This window comes from Salvelinus namaycush, chromosome 11 (assembly GCF_016432855.1).
Source record: "Salvelinus namaycush isolate Seneca chromosome 11, SaNama_1.0, whole genome shotgun sequence".
Classification (NCBI taxonomy): Eukaryota; Metazoa; Chordata; class Actinopteri; order Salmoniformes; family Salmonidae; genus Salvelinus; species Salvelinus namaycush.
In genome coordinates this window covers 41,784,122-41,801,683 of record NC_052317.1, presented here as the reverse complement: position 1 = coordinate 41,801,683, position 17,562 = coordinate 41,784,122, and the positions used below count along the sequence as shown (strand labels likewise).

Below are 17,562 nucleotides of genomic sequence, written 5' to 3'. Positions count from 1 at the left end.
GGTCCATACTCTGTAATGTTCTAGTGACTGGGTCCATACTCAGTACTGTTCTAGTGACTGGGTCCATACTCAGTACTGTTCTAGTGACTGGGTCCATACTCAGTAATGTTCTAGTGACTGGGTCCATACTCAGTACTGTTCTAGTGACTGGGTCCATACGCAGTACTGTTCTAGTGACTGGGTCCATACTCAGTACTGTTCTAGTGACTGGGTCTATACTCAGTACTGTCCTAGTGACTGGGTCCATACTCTGTAATGTTCTAGTGACTGGGTCCATACTCAGTACTGTCCTAGTGACTGGGTCCATACTCTGTAATGTTCTAGTGACTGGGTCCATGCTCTGTAATGTTCTAGTGACTGGGTCCATACTCAGTACTGTTCTAGTGACTGGGTCCATACTCTGTAATGTTCTAGTGACTGGGTCCATACTCAGTACTGTTCTAGTGACTGGGTCCATACTCTGTAATGTTCTAGTGACTGGGTCCATACGCAGTACTGTTCTAGTGACTGGGTCCATACTCAGTACTGTTCTAGTGACTGGGTCCATACTCAGTACTGTTCTAGTGACTGGGTCCATACTCAGTACTGTTCTAGTGACTGGGTCCATACTCAGTACTGTTCTAGTGACTGTGTCCATACTCAGTACTGTCCTAGTGACTGGGTCCATACTCAGTACTGTCCTAGTGACTGGGTCCATACTCTGTAATGTTCTAGTGACTGGGTCCATACTCAGTACTGTTCTAGTGACTGGGTCCATGCTCTGTAATGTTCTAGTGACTGGGTCCATACTCTGTACTGTTCTAGTGACTGGGTCCATACTCAGTACTGTTCTAGTGACTGGGTCCATACTCAGTACTGTTCTAGTGACTGGGTCCATACTCAGTACTGTTCTAGTGACTGGGTCCATACTCAGTACTGTTCTAGTGACTGGGTCCATACTCAGTACTGTTCTAGTGACTGGGTCCATGCTCTCATGATTCTCAGAAGTTCACTACAGGTGTGTTGCCCTCAACCAGTTCCATACAAATAGCCCGAGGCTTGTACTTTTTAGACCGGGCTAGAAGAAAATATACCCAATTATCCCACTGGCTAGATATCTTTTTCTATTAAAATATCCCATTGCACAGATTTTGGACTATGCGTAGTAAAAATGCCAGAGTCTACAAGCTCAAGCTGATCAGTACCCAAAATCCTTGAATACATCCACACAGATCCATATTCAGAGACGTCATCCTGTTGCTCTATCTTCCCGTACCCAGTATCCATGGGCCCGGAAAGTCAGACGATATTTACATTTAACTTATTTTTTATTATTCTTAACATTTTTTACTCCTGTCTTTTTTATTATGTCGCATCGCCGTGAATGAATCTACAAGTAAGCATTTCATTGTACATGCGTACCATGTGTATCCTGTGCCACATGACAAATGAACTAGACCTGACATGATATCCCAGAAGCAGGCATTGGTGCTCCTCCTCAACTACATGGAGGTCCTGCAGCTCCAACGCCACCAGGGGGCAGACTCACATTCCATGAGGTGAAAAGGTTCACAGCCTTGCAGATAGGAATGGAATTCACAGAGCTGATTGCAGTCCCTATATTCCACGTGACAGACGATCATATCTGTTCCATACGATACAGTCCCTATATTCCACGTGACAGACGATCATATCTGTTCCATACGATACAGTCCCTATATTCCACGTGACAGACGATCATATCTGTCTGAATGTTCGCCAACATGTCGCCCTCCTGAATTGGCCCAGTGTCAAAGGTCATCCAGAAGGCATCGTCCCGTTTTCACTGTAATCCAGTATCCGTGGGTAATATCCATGTATCCAACAGAAATACTGTACATAACAATGAACTCTGTTCTATTTGATATAGCATATTGCTGTTTTATTTTAATGCTGGGTCCTCCTGAACGCTGCCTTCGAAGGCAAAGCTGCCAGTACAACGAGATGGATAAAGGAAAACTCCACTGAGCTTTCCGACTAGGCCCCATGTTCAGAGATCGCGCACAGCAACGCCTCCAGAGCAGACACTTCCTGCATCATGTGGCCATAACACCTGCGATGACAAGTCTCGCTTTTCATGAGGCATTGTATCCACACCGAGACATCATATTATTCTCTCATGATATCATCCCAGTAGCCAGTATTCATTGGTGGTTCAGAGGATGTGGTCGTTAGTAAACGTTTACACACCTCCCCCAGGGTCACGCACAGCCACACTCCCGCGCCAACACATCCTGCACCGTGTGGTATCTACTGTTGTTATCCAGGAAGGAGATATCCTTCTCGTACGCGATAGGCCGACAGCACGGGCTGTACTGCACCTTGTCTCTCCGCCCCTTTTTAATGTGCCCCGCCCTCCTCGTGTGTTCCAGGGCGATGTCATAGTTGCGTCGTCGGCGAGCGGTGCACCTGCCGCTGCAGTACCTGAAGAGGAGAGTCTCGTCGCTGTCGTAGCCCAGCCCCAGTTCCCCCACCGTCACTTCCACCTCCCGCAGAGAGCACGGCTTTAACCTCCTCCTGCGCCCACTCTTAGCTCCCTTGGTCCTCCGGGAGGAGCTCTCCTGGCTCTCCTCTCTGCTGTTCCTGCCTCTCCTCTTGCTACTCCTGTCAATCAGAGTCCCGATCACCTTCTGCAGTTCTCCCTCGGTGAAGCTCTGGAGAAGGTGGGAGACTGGAAGGAGACGGAGAGAGAGAGAGGACAGTTAGATAAAGGTAGAGAAACAGGTACAGAGACAGGGAAAGTGAGGCAGACAGACAGACAGACGGACGGACGGACGGACGGACGGAGGGAGGGAGGGAGGGAGGGAGGGAGGGAGGGAGGGAGGGAGGGAGGGAGGGAGGGAGGGAGGGAGGGAGGGAGGGAGGGAGACGGCCGGACGGACGGACGGAGGGAGGGAGGGAGACAGACAGACAGACAGACAGACAGACAGACAGACAGACAGACAGACAGACAGACAGACAGACAGACAGACAGACAGGGAGGCAGACAGACAGACAGACAGACAGACAGACAGACAGACAGGGAGGCAGACAGACAGACAGACAGACAGACAGGGAGGCAGACAGGGAGGCTTGAGATAACAACAATCTATTCCACACCTCCCCTCAGGCCTCGGACACAGAAAAAGAGATAGTTATTGACTCAAACCAGAACCTCTGCCACATCCCAGTGACTTTCAGCATTCAGCAGATATCATTTCCTTCCTGTCTAATGTTGCTGGATAGAAACACATAACACATCATCAGCCTATTAAAAGCTGTGTTGAAGGATCATACAACATGAAGTACAGCACTACCTGTTACCTTCATTTCTAGTCTAGGCCTAGCACCCTGGGCAGTGCAGGGAGATATGAGGTGATGTGGTGTGGTGTGTGGAGATATGTGGTGATGTGTGAGGTGGTGTGAGATGATGTGAGGTTATGGGTGTGGTGTTGTGAGGTGATGTGTGAGGTGTTGTGAGGTAAAGTGAGGTAAAGTGAGGTGATGTGTGAGGTGATGTGAGGTAAAGTGAGGTAAAGTGAGGTGATGTGAGGTAATGTGAGGTGATGTGTGAGGTAATGTATGAAGTCATGTATGAGGTGATGTATGAGATGATGTGTGAGGTGATGTGTGAGGTGTTATGTGAGGTGATGTGTGAGGTGATGTAATGTGAGGTGATGTAATGTGAGGTGATGTGATGTGTGAGGAGATGTGTGAGGTGATGTGAGGGGATATACGAGGTGATGTGAGGGGTGGTGTGTGAAGTGATGTGTGAGGTGATGTGATGTATGAGATGATGTATGAGGTAATGTGAGGTGATGTGTGAGGTGATGTGAAGTGATGTGATGTGTGAGGTGATGTGAGGTGATGTGAGGTGATATGAGGTGATGTATGAGCTGATGTGAGGTAATGTGAGGTGATGTGTGAGGTGGTGTGTGAGGTGTTGTGAGGTGTTGTGAGGTGATTATGTGAGGTGATGTGTGAGGTGTTGTGAGGTGATATGAGGTGATGTATGAGATGATGTGAGGTGATGTGAGGTGATGTGTGAGGTGATGTGATGTGAGGTGATGTATGAGGTGATGTGTGAGGTGGTGTGTGAGGTGATATGAGGTGATGTATGAGATGATGTGAGGTGATGTGATGTGTGAGGTGATGTATGAGGTGATGTGTGAGGTGGTGTGTGAGGTGATGTGTGCGGTGATGTGAGGTGATGTGAGGTGGTGTGTGAGGTGATGTGTGCGGTGATGTGAGGTGGTGTGTGAGGTGATGTGATGTGTGAGGTGATGTGAGGTGATGTGAGGTGAGCGGTGATGTGATGTATGAGGTGATGTGTGAGGTGATGTGTGAGATGATGTGAGATGATGTATGAGGTGATGTGAGGTGATGTGAGGTAATGTGAGGTGATATGAGGTGATGTGTGAGGTAATGTGAGGTGATGTGTGAGGTGATGTGTGAGGTGGTGTGTGGCGATGTGTGAGGTGATGTGAGGTGATGTGAGGTGATGTGAGATGTGATGTGAGGTGTGTGGCGATGTCTGAGGTGATGTGAGGTGATGTGTGAGGTGATGTGAGGTGTGAGGTGATGTGATGTGTGAGGTGATGTGAGGTGATGTGTGAGGTGTTGTGAGGTGATGTGTGATGTGACGACAGGTTATTGTGTCTCTGTCCTTATGTCAACAACATTCCCTATGCAGTGAATTGTTCTTTTATCTGAGGCCTGTGTGCCCAAATAGGTTTATAGGACACAACCAGAGTCACTAAGCCCCACTGTCAGCGCCATGACAACCCTTCCCCACACCACCTCATCTATAACACCCCGGTGGCTATGGAAACAAAAACTGTTTATTTTAACTTACACTGGGAGAGGAGAGAGCTGATGGTGTCTACAGCCCGCACTGTTCTGTGGACCCCAGCCTTCATCCTGGATGAGGAGGAAGACGATGATGGTGATGATGATAATAATGGTGATGATGATGATGATAACGGTGGTGATAATGCTACTGAAGATAATGCTGGTGGGGGTGGTATTGGCTTTGTCACTGATAGCGACAGTGGTTTTGACGATAATGATGATGATAATGATGATGATGATGATGATGATGCTATCCTAGGTTGAAGTCTTGCAGGTCCAGTAGTAACCATGATGTTTCTAGTGAGGTGGAGGAACAGTAACGTAGCACAGAGCATGAAGACAAAAGTGGCACCTTTCCATAACTTCATCTTAGAATTTGGAGGAGCATTGAAAATCTGCCAGAAAAAAGAGAGAGAGAGGGAGAGCGAGAGAGAGAGAGGGAGACAGAGGGAGACAGCGAGAGAGAGAGAGGGGGAGACAGAGAGAGAGAGAGAGAGAGAGAGAGGGAGAGAGAGAGAGAGAAAGGGAGACAGCGAGAGAGAGAGAGAGAGAGAGAGAGAGAGAGAGAGAGAGAGAGAGAGAGAGAGAGAGAGAGAGAGAAAGAGAGAGAGAGAGGGAGACAGAGAGAGAGAGATAGAGAGAGAGAGGGAGAGAGGGAGACATAGAGAGAGAGAGAGAGAGAGAGACAGAGAGAGAGGGGGAGAGAGAGAGGGGGAGAGAGAGAGGGAGACAGAGAGAGAGAGAGAAAGGGAGAGAGAGAGAGAGAGAGAGAGAGAATGAACCAGTTGAATATGTTAACACATTGTTACATCTGTGATCTTGTAGAAACATTTACCTTTGATAATCCTGTGAACTATTAGAAGGTTTGGCTACACTACTGTGTGTGAAGACTGTTGTAAAGCCTAAAATGGAAAATATGTCTTGTTTTGGGGACTGAACAATGATTTACCTGTTATTCCCTCATCTCTTTCACATGGCTGAGATTCCTCGTTCAACACAACATAAGAGCCAAGGGCTTAACATAACTGTTTTCTTGTCAGATGCCATTACTCTGCTGTCAGTTTGCTTTTAGTCTAAATGCCAATACTCATTTAGCCTGCAGAATAATATATGCCATTTATCAGACGCTTGTATCCAAAGCGACTTACAGTCGTCATGTTTGCATACATTTTTTTAGGGATGGGTGGCTCGAGGAATTGAATCCACAATCCTGGCATTACAAGAGCCATGCTCAACCAGAATGAGCTGTAGCTCCATCGGGGAGCTACAAAATAATCCTACATTACTTGTTGACGTGTAAGAATGTGGTGTGTGCATATAAGTCATGTGCTTCCAGAGAAAGAGAGGGAAAATAATTTGTTCTCCACCAGGAATCTGTAAGCCACACCTACCGTGTTCTGCTACGTGAAGAATTCCAGCAGAGCCTCTAGCTGTGTCTCCCAAATGGCACCCTGGTCCATATTATAGTGCACGATTTTTGACCAAAGACCAAAGAGCATAGGGTACCATTTGGGCTACATATTCTAGGTCCCTCAGTGAACATGTGTCTATATATAAACAAGCTGTTACCTCTCTCCTCCCTCTCTCCTCTCCTCTCCCTCTCTCCTCTACCTCCTCCCTCTCTCCTCTCCTCTACCTCCTCCCTCTCCTCTACCTCCTCCCTCTCCTCTCCTCTCCTCTCCCTCCTCCCTCTCCTCTACCTCCTCCCTCTCCTCTACCTCCTCCCTCTCCTCTATCTCCTCCCTCTCCTCTCCTCCCTCTCCTCTACCTCCTCCCTCTCTCCTCTCCTCTACCTCCTCTATCTCCTCCCTCTCCTCTCATCCCTCTCCTCTACCTCCTCCCTCTCCTCTATCTCCTCCCTCTCCTCTACCTCCTCCCTCTCTCCTCTCCTCTACCTCCTCCCTCTCCTCCCTCTCTCCTCTGGCCTTAGGGACTGTGGCACTATAGTAGGTGCTGTCAATTTAAAATAATTACCACCTCTGTTTTCGACTCTCTCTCTCGCTGTCTAGTCTCTCTCTCGCTGTCTAGTCTCTCTCTCTCTCTCTCTCTCTCTCTCTCTCTCTGTCTAGTCTCTCTCTCGCTGTCTAGTCTCTCTCTCGCTGTCTTGTCTCTCTGTCTCTCGCTGTCTAGTTTCTCTCTCTCTCTCGCTGTCTAGTTTCTCTCTCTCTCGCTGTCTAGTTTCTCTCTCTCTCGCTGTCTAGTTTCTCTCTCTCGCTGTCTAGTCTCTCTCTCTCTTGCTGTCTAGTCTCTCTCTCTCGCTGTCTAGTTTCTCTCTCTAGCTGTCTTGTCTCTCTGTCTCTCGCTGTCTTGTCTCTCTCGCCGTCTAGTCTCTCTCTCGCTGTCTAGTCTCCCTCTTAATTTCATTTTAAGGGCTTCATTGGCATGGGAAACATATGTTAACATTGCCAAAGCAAGTGAAGTAGATAACAAACCAAAGTTAAATAAACAATAAAGATGAACAGTAAACATTACACTTACAGAAGTTCCACCAGAATAAAAACATTTCAAATGTCATCTTATGTATATATACAGTGTTGTAACGATGTGCAAATAGTGAAAGTACTAAAGGGAAAATAAATCAACATAAATAAGGGTTGTATTTACAATGGTGTTCGTTCTTCACTGGTTGCCCTTTTCTTGTGGCAAAATGTCACACATCTTGCTGCTGTGATGGCACACTGTGGTACTTCAACCAATAGATATGGGAGTTAATCAACATTGGGTTTGTTTTCTAATTCTTTGTGGATCTGTGTAATCTGAGGGAAATATGTGTCTCTAATATGGTCATACATTTGGCAGGAGGTTAGGAAATGCAGCTCAGTTTCCCCCTCTTTGTGGGCAGTGTGCACATAGTCTGTCTTCTCTTGAGAGCCAGGTCTGCCTTCGGCAGCCTCTTTCAATAGCAAGGCTATGCTCACAGTCTGTACATAGTCAAAGATTTCCTTAAGTTTGGGTCAGTCACAGTGGTCAGGTATTCTGCCACTGTGTACTCTCTGTTTAGGGCCAAATAACATTCTAGTTTGCACAGTTTTTTTGTTAGTTCTTTCAAATGTGTCAAGTAATTCTCTTTTTGTTTTCTCATGATTTGGTTGGGTCTAGTTGTGTTGCTGTCCTGGGGCTCTTTGGGGTCTGTTTGTGAACAGAGCCCCAGGACCAGGTTGCTTAGGGGACTCTTCTCCAGGTTCATCTCTCCGTTGTAGAATTTAATGTCTCTTTTCTGGATTTTGATAATTAGCGGGTATCGGCCTAATTCTGCTCTGCATGCGCTATTTGGTGTTTTACGTTGTACACAGAGGATATTTTTGCAGAATTCTGCATGCATGAGTCTCAATTTGGTGTTTGACCATTTTGTGAATTCTTGGTTGATGAGCGGACCCCAGACCTCACAGCCATAAAAGGCAATGGGTTCTATAACTGATTCAAGTATTTTTAGCCTGATCCTAATTGGTATGTCGAATTTTATGTTCCTTCCGTTCACAGGTTTGTGGAAGTTACCTGTGGCACTGATGTTTAGGCCGAGGTATGTATCGTTTTTTGTGTGCTCTAGGACAACGGTGTCTAGATGGAATTTGTATTTGTGGTCCTGGCGACTGAACCTTTTTTGGAACACAATTATTTTTGTCTTACTGAGATTTACTGTCAGGGCCCAGGTCTGTCAGGGCCCAGGTCTGTCAGGGCCCAGGTCTGACAGGGCCCAGGTCTGTCAGGGCCCAGGTCTGTCAGGGACCAGGTCTGTCAGGGCCCAGGTCTGTCAGGGCCCAGGTCTGTCAGGGCCCAGGTCTGACAGGGCCCAGGTCTGACAGGGACCAGGTCTGTCAGGGACCAGGTCTGTCAGGGCCCAGGTCTGTCGGGGACCAGGTCTGTCAGGGCCCAGGTCTGACAGGGCCCAGGTCTGTCAGGGCCCAGGTCTGACAGAATATGTGCAGAAGATCTAGGTGCTGCTGTAGACCCTCCTTGGTTGGGGACAGAAGCACCAGATCATCAGCAAACAGTAAACATTTGACTTCAGATTCTAGAGGGTGAGGCCGGGTGCTGCAGACTGTTGTAGTGCCCTCACCAATTCATTGATAATATCTTGAAGAGGGTGGGTCTTAAGCTGTATCCCTGCCTCAGCCCTGTGGAAAGAAATGTGTTTTTTTGCCAATTTTATCCGCACACTTGTTGTTTGTGTACACGGATTTGGTGTACTTTCCATCAATTTGTATAGCAGACCCTCATGCCAAATTGAGTCTAAAGCTTTTTTGAAATCAACAAAGCATGAAAAGACTTTGCCTTTGTTTTGTTTGCCAATTAGGGTGTGCATGGTGAATACGTGGTCTGACGTATGGTAATTTGGTAGAAAGACAATTTGACATTTGCTCAATAGATTGTTTTCACTGAGGAAATAAACTAGTCTGCTGTTAATGATAGTGCAGAGGATTTTCTCAAGGTTACTGTTGACGCATATCCCACGGTAGTTATTGGGGTCAAATATGTCTCCACTTTTGTGGATTCGGGTGATCAGTCCTTGATTCCAAATATTGGGGAAGATGCCAGACCTGAGGGTAATGTTGAAGAGTTTAAGTATAGCCAATTGGAATTTTGTGGTCTGTATATTTTAGCATTTAATTTATGATACCATCAACCCCACAGGCCTTTTTGGGTTGGAGGGATTGTATTTTGTCCTGTAGTTTTAATTCAATGTAAAAGGAGAATCCAATGGGTTCTGGTGGTCTTTGATAGTTGATTCTAATATTTGTATTTGATCATGTATATATTTTTGCTGTTTGTTCTTTGTTTTATAGGGCCAAAAAGACTGGAGAAGTGGTTTACCCAAACATCTCCGTTTTGGATAGATAACTCCTTCGTGATGTTTGTTAAGTGTGTTCGAATTTTCTCAGAAGTGGTTAGAGTCTATGGAGTATTTCTGTATTGTTTTAATCATTCACCATAGTGAAGGCGTAGACTCAGGTTTTCTGGGTCTCTATCTTTTTGGTTAGATATGTTTTGCAATTTCTTTCTCAGGTTTTTGCATTCTTCATCAAACCATTTGTCATTGTTGTTAATTTTCTTTGGTTTTCTGTTAGAAACTTTTACATTTGACAGGGAAGCTGAGAGGTCAAATATACTGTTTATGTTTTCTACTGCCAAGTTTACACCTTCACTATTAAAGTGGAACGTTTTGTCCAGGAAGTTGTCTAAAAGGGATTGAATTTGTTGTTGCCTAAATGTTTTTTGGTAGGTTTCCACACTACTTTCCTTCCATCTGTCGCATTTCTTAATATTAATCAGTTCCTTTGGCTTTGATATCTCATGGTCGAGTATTGCTCTGTTCAAGTAGACAGTGATTCGTCTGTGGTCTGATAGGGGTGTCAGTGGGCTGACTGAACACTCTGAGAGAGTCAGTGATAAAGTAGTCTACAGTACTACTGCCAAGAGATGAGCTGTAGGTGTACCTACCATAGGAGTCCCCTCAAAGCCTACCATTGACTATGTAGATACTCATTGTGCGACAGAGCTGCAGGAGTTGTGACACGTTTTTGTTGGTTATGTTGTCGTAGTTGTGCCTCTCTCTCTCTCTCTCTCTCTCTCTCTCTCTCTCTCTCTCTCTCTCTCTATCATCTCTCGCTCTCTCTCTCTCTCTCTCTATCCTCCCTCTCTCTCTCTCTCTCTCTCTCTCCCCCCTCTCTCTCCCTCTCTATCTCCCTCTCTCTCTAGTCTCTCTCTCTCTCTCTCTCTCTCTCTCTCTCTCTCTCTAGTCTCTCTCTCTCTCTAGTCTCTCTCTCTCTCTCTCTCTCTCTCTCTCTCTCTCTCTCTCTCTCTCTCTCTCTCTAGTCTCTCTCTCACGTGCTGTCTAGTCTCTCTCTCTCTAGTCTCTCTCTTGCGTGTTGTCTAGCAGAACATTTCCCCAGACCAGGCCTGGAAACAGTAAACTAACAGTTGAGCAAATCCAGACCAGAACTCTCCAAAGTGGTTTGTCAGATTTGATAGGAGAATAATTCTCTGAGGACAAAACGTGTGTGTGTGAGCGAGAGAGAGAGAGAGAGAGAGAGAGAGAGAGAGAGAGAAAGTTCTCAGAGGACCAAACGTAAGTCCGGACTGGTGCAGAGAATAATATCTAAGGGAAAATGGTTGGAAGGTTGGAATGGAACAGGTATTGTGGCGGGTTGAAACTGTTTTAACTGTTTAAAGCAGTGTAATTACATTATATAATAGCTTTAAATGATGGAAACCTTTTTGCTGTGGGTTAGGGTCTGCATCAGCCTGTGGGTTAGGGTCTGTATCAGCCTGTGGGTTAGGGTCTGTATCAGCCTGTGGGTTAGGGTATGCATCAGCCTGTGGGTTAGGGTCTGCATCAGCCTGTGGGTTAGGGTCTGTATCAGCCTGTGGGTTAGGGTCTGTACCAACCTGTGGGTTAGGGTCTGTATCAACCTGTGGGTTAGGGTCTGCATCAGCCTGTGGGTTAGGGTCTGTATCAGCCTGTGGGTTAGGGTCTGTATCAACCTGTGGGTTAGGGTCTGTATCAGCCTGTGGGTTAGGGTCTGTATCAGCCTGTGGGTTAGGGTCTGTATCAACCTGTGGGTTAGGGTCTGTATCAACCTGTGGGTTAGGGTCTGTATCAGCCTGTGGGTTAGGGTCTGTATCAGCCTGTGGGTTAGGGTCTGTACCAACCTGTGGGTTAGGGTCTGTACCAACCTGTGGGTTAGGGTCTGTATCAACCTGTGGGTTAGGGTCTGTATCAGCCTGTGGGTTAGGGTCTGTATCAACCTGTGGGTTAGGGTCTGTACCAACCTGTGGGTTAGGGTCTGTATCAGCCTGTGGGTTAGGGTCTGTATCAACCTGTGGGTTAGGGTCTGTATCAGCCTGTGGGTTAGGGTCTGTATCAGCCTGTGGGTTAGGGTCTGTACCAACCTGTGGGTTAGGGTCTGTATCAGCCTGTGGGTTAGGGTCTGTACCAACCTGTGGGTTAGGGTCTGTACCAACCTGTGGGTTAGGGTCTGTATCAGCCTGTGGGTTAGGGTCTGTATCAGCCTGTGGGTTAGGGTCTGTATCAACCTGTGGGTTAGGGTCTGTATCAGCCTGTGGGTTAGGGTCTGTATCAGCCTGTGGGTTAGGGTCTGTATCAACCTGTGGGTTAGGGTCTGTATCAGCCTGTGGGTTAGGGTCTGTATCAGCCTGTGGGTTAGGGTCTGTACCAACCTGTGGGTTAGGGTCTGTACCAACCTGTGGGTTAGGGTCTGTATCAGCCTGTGGGTTAGGGTCTGTATCAGCCTGTGGGTTAGGGTCTGTATCAGCCTGTGGGTTAGGGTCTGTATCAGCCTGTGGGTTAGGGTCTGTATCAGCCTGTGGGTTAGGGTCTGTATCAACCTGTGGGTTAGGGTCTGTACCAACCTGTGGGTTAGGGTCTGTACCAGCCTGTGGGTTAGGGTCTGTATCAGCCTGTGGGTTAGGGTCTGTATCAGCCTGTGGGTTAGGGTCTGTATCAGCCTGTGGGTTAGGGTCTGTACCAACCTGTGGGTTAGGGTCTGTATCAGCCTGTGGGTTAGGGTCTGTATCAACCTGTGGGTTAGGGTCTGTACCAACCTGTGGGTTAGGGTCTGTACCAGCCTGTGGGTTAGGGTCTGTATCAGCCTGTGGGTTAGGGTCTGTACCAACCTGTGGGTTAGGGTCTGTATCAGCCTGTGGGTTAGGGTCTGTACCAACCTGTGGGTTAGGGTCTGTATCAGCCTGTGGGTTAGGGTCTGTATCAGCCTGTGGGTTAGGGTCTGTATCAGCCTGTGGGTTAGGGTCTGTACCAACCTGTGGGTTAGGGTCTGTACCAACCTGTGGGTTAGGGTCTGTATCAACCTGTAGGTTAGGGTCTGTACCAACCTGTGGGTTAGGGTCTGTATCAACCTGTGGGTTAGGGTCTGTATCAACCTGTGGGTTAGGGTCTGTATCAACCTGTGGGTTAGGGTCTGTACCAACCTGTGGGTTAGGGTCTGCATCAGCCTGTGGGTTAGGGTCTGTATCAACCTGTGGGTTAGGGTCTGTACCAACCTGTGGGTTAGGGTCTGTACCAACCTGTGGGTTAGGGTCTGTATCAGCCTGTGGGTTAGGGTCTGTATCAGCCTGTGGGTTAGGGTCTGTATCAACCTGTGGGTTAGGGTCTGTATCAGCCTGTGGGTTAGGGTCTGTATCAGCCTGTGGGTTAGGGTCTGTATCAACCTGTGGGTTAGGGTCTGTATCAGCCTGTGGGTTAGGGTCTGTATCAGCCTGTGGGTTAGGGTCTGTACCAACCTGTGGGTTAGGGTCTGTACCAACCTGTGGGTTAGGGTCTGTATCAGCCTGTGGGTTAGGGTCTGTATCAGCCTGTGGGTTAGGGTCTGTACCAACCTGTGGGTTAGGGTCTGTATCAGCCTGTGGGTTAGGGTCTGTATCAACCTGTGGGTTAGGGTCTGTACCAACCTGTGGGTTAGGGTCTGTACCAGCCTGTGGGTTAGGGTCTGTATCAGCCTGTGGGTTAGGGTCTGTACCAACCTGTGGGTTAGGGTCTGTATCAGCCTGTGGGTTAGGGTCTGTACCAACCTGTGGGTTAGGGTCTGTATCAGCCTGTGGGTTAGGGTCTGTATCAGCCTGTGGGTTAGGGTCTGTATCAGCCTGTGGGTTAGGGTCTGTATCAGCCTGTGGGTTAGGGTCTGTACCAACCTGTGGGTTAGGGTCTGTACCAACCTGTGGGTTAGGGTCTGTATCAACCTGTGGGTTAGGGTCTGTACCAACCTGTGGGTTAGGGTCTGTATCAACCTGTGGGTTAGGGTCTGTACCAACCTGTGGGTTAGGGTCTGTATCAACCTGTGGGTTAGGGTCTGTATCAACCTGTGGGTTAGGGTCTGTATCAACCTGTGGGTTAGGGTCTGTACCAACCTGTGGGTTAGGGTCTGTATCAGCCTGTGGGTTAGGGTCTGTATCAACCTGTGGGTTAGGGTCTGTACCAACCTGTGGGTTAGGGTCTGTATCAACCTGTGGGTTAGGGTCTGTATCAGCCTGTGGGTTAGGGTCTGTATCAGCCTGTGGGTTAGGGTCTGTATCAGCCTGTGGGTTAGGGTCTGTATCAACCTGTGGGTTAGGGTCTGTACCAACCTGTGGGTTAGGGTCTGTACCAGCCTGTGGGTTAGGGTCTGTATCAGCCTGTGGGTTAGGGTCTGTATCAGCCTGTGGGTTAGGGTCTGTATCAGCCTGTGGGTTAGGGTCTGTACCAACCTGTGGGTTAGGGTCTGTATCAGCCTGTGGGTTAGGGTCTGTATCAACCTGTGGGTTAGGGTCTGTACCAACCTGTGGGTTAGGGTCTGTACCAGCCTGTGGGTTAGGGTCTGTATCAGCCTGTGGGTTAGGGTCTGTACCAACCTGTGGGTTAGGGTCTGTATCAGCCTGTGGGTTAGGGTCTGTATCAGCCTGTGGGTTAGGGTCTGTACCAACCTGTGGGTTAGGGTCTGTACCAACCTGTGGGTTAGGGTCTGTATCAACCTGTGGGTTAGGGTCTGTACCAACCTGTGGGTTAGGGTCTGTATCAACCTGTGGGTTAGGGTCTGTATCAACCTGTGGGTTAGGGTCTGTATCAGCCTGTGGGTTAGGGTCTGTATCAGCCTGTGGGTTAGGGTCTGTATCAGCTTGTGGGTTAGGGTCTGTACCAACCTGTGGGTTAGGGTCTGTATCAACCTGTGGGCTGGGGTCTGTATCAACCTGTGTCACCCAATATTTATCCCTGCTCTCTCTTTTTTCTTGTCCTGTGAATAACACCGTGAATAACACCGTGATTAACACTGTGAATAACACTGTGAATAACACTGTGAATAACACCGTGATTAACACTGTGAATAACACTGTGAATAACACTGTGATTAACACTGTGAATAACACTGTGAATAACACTGTGAATAACACTGTAAATAACACTGTAAATAACACTGTAAATAACACCGTAAATAACACTGTGAATAACACTGTAAATAACACCGTAAATAACACTGTGAATAACACTGTGAATGACACCGTAAATAACACTGTGAATAACACCGTGAATAACACTGTGAATAACACAGTGAATAACACCGTGAATAACACAGTGAATAACACCGTGAATAACACTGTGAATAACGCCGTAAATAACACCGTAAATAACACTGTGAATAACACTGTAAATAACACCGTAAATAACACTGTGAATAACACCGTGAATAACACTGTGAATAACACCGTAAATAACACAGTGAATAACACTGTAAATAACACTGTGAATAACACCGTAAATAACACTGTGAATAACACTAAATAACACTGTGAATAACACTGTGAATAACACCGTAAATAACACAGTGAATAACACAGTGAATAACACTGTGAATAACACTGTAAATAACACTGTGAATAACACCGTAAATAACACAGTGAATAACACCGTAAATAACACTGTGAATAACACTGTAAATAACACTGTGAATAACACCGTAAATAACACTGTGAATAACACTGTAAATAACACTGTGAATAACACCGTAAATAACACAGTGAATAACACAGTGAATAACACTGTGAATAACACTGTAAATAACACTGTGAATAACACCATAAATAACACTGTGAATAACACTGTAAATAACACTGTGAATAACACTGTGAATAACACCGTGAATAACACCGTGAATAACACAGTGAATAACACCGTGAATAACACCGTAAATAACACCGTAAATAACACTGTCTAAGTCTAAACAGATGTAGCCCGTTCTGATAGCTATATTAATCTGGGATATTATTGTTTTCATATGCAATCAATAAGTCATATTCATTATGTAATTACACAGAAACGAAGTCTTAGTGTGCATCCCAAACGGCGCCCTATTCCCTATATAGTGCACTACTTTAGACCAGAGCCCTATTCCCTATATAGTGCACTACTTTAGACCAGAGCCCTATTCCCTATATAGTGCACTACTTTAGACCAGAGCCCTATTCCCTATATAGTGCACTACTTTAGACCAGGACGCTATACCCTATATAGAACACTACTTTAGACCAGAGCCCTATTCCCTATATAGTGCACTACTTTAGACCAGAGCCCTATTCCCTATATAGTGCACTACTTTAGACCAGGACGCTATACCCTATATAGAACACTACTTTAGACCAGAGCCCTATTCCCTATATAGTGCACTACTTTAGACCAGAGCCCTATTCCCTATATAGTGCACTACTTTAGACCAGAGCCCTATTCCCTATATAGTGCACTACTTTAGACCAGAGCCCTATTCCCTATATAGTGCACTACTTTAGACCAGAGCCCTATTCCCTATATAGTGCACTACTTTAGACCAGAGTCATCTGGGACCTGTTAAAAAGTAATGCGGAATATGGCGCCGTTTGGGACGCAGTTACAGTACCCCATAGGACCTGAATGCACCACAGTACCCCATAGGACCTGAATGCACCACATTACCTCATAGGACCTGAATAGACCACAGTACCTCATAGGACCTGAATGCACCACAGTACCCCATAGGACCTGAATAGACCACAGTACCTCATAGGACCTGAATGCACCACAGTACCTGAATGCACCACAGTACCACACAGGACCTGAATGCACCACAGTACCCCATAGGACCTGAATGCACCACATTACCTCATAGGACCTGAATAGACCACAGTACCTCATAGGACCTGAATGCACCACAGTACCTGAATGCACCACAGTACCACACAGGACCTGAATGCACCACAGTACCCCATAGGACCTGAATGCACCACATTACCTCATAGGACCTGAATAGACCACAGTACCTCATAGGACCTGAATGCACCACAGTACCACATAGGACCTGAATGCACCACAGTACCGCATAGGACCTGAATGCACCACAATACCTCATAGGACCTGAATGCACCACAGTACCACATCGGACCTGAATGCACCACAGTACCACATAGGACCTGAATGCACCACATTACCTCATAGGACCTGAATAGACCACAGTACCACATAGGACCTGAATGCACCACAGTACCCCATAGGACCTGAATGCACCACAGTACCACATAGGACCTGAATGCACCACAGTACCACATAGGACCTGAATGCACCACAGTCTCAGTCGGAATCATCTAGAATAAATAATCACATATTGCATCCTTTAATGTTTTCCTCGAAAAGGAAAATGAGATTAAAACTCAAACAGGATGAGATACAAATGTAATCTTGAATCGAATTTCGTACTTGAGTGAAACAAACAAGATGCAGTGGCAGGGTGTATTTAGTTAATAATGTTTTTATTTAACGACGGCCTACCCTCGGCCAAACCCGGACGACGCTGGGCCAATTGTGCGCCGCCCTATGGGACTCCCGATCACGGCCGGTTATGGTACAGCCCGGGATCGAACCAGGGTCTGTAGCGACGCCCTAGCACTGAGATGCAGTGCTTTAGACCGCTGCGCCACTCGGGAGTAAAGTAGGTGCCAAACGGAAACTATATGATTCGGTGTCTTTTTTGTTGTTGTTGGCGCAGCAACACTTTTCTCTTTCAGTCATCAGGTGTCCAGCACTGAGGGAGTCATTCAGTCATCAGGTGTCCAGCACTGAGGAAGTCTTTCAGTCATCAGGTGTCCAGCACTGAGGAAGTCTTTCAGTCATCAGGTGTCCAGCACTGAGGGAGTCATTCAGTCATCAGGTGTCCAGCACTGAGGGAGTCATTCAGTCATCAG

The 17,562-nt window shown here is 46.9% G+C and overlaps 1 protein-coding gene across 1 annotated transcript in view; it reads right to left on the bottom strand.

Annotated features, from left to right (window-relative positions):
• Positions 1-2,219: 2,219 nt before the first annotated feature.
• LOC120055421 (neurturin-like) overlaps positions 2,220-17,562 on the bottom strand; it is a 33,349-nt gene continuing 18,006 nt past the window's right edge. Inside the window, exons 3-4 of the mRNA XM_039003283.1 lie at positions 4,853-4,917; positions 2,220-2,689 (exon numbers count right to left, since the gene is read on the bottom strand). Of these exons, the coding sequence (XP_038859211.1) occupies positions 2,220-2,689; positions 4,853-4,917 (535 nt within the window). The remainder of the gene's footprint in view (positions 2,690-4,852; positions 4,918-17,562) is intronic.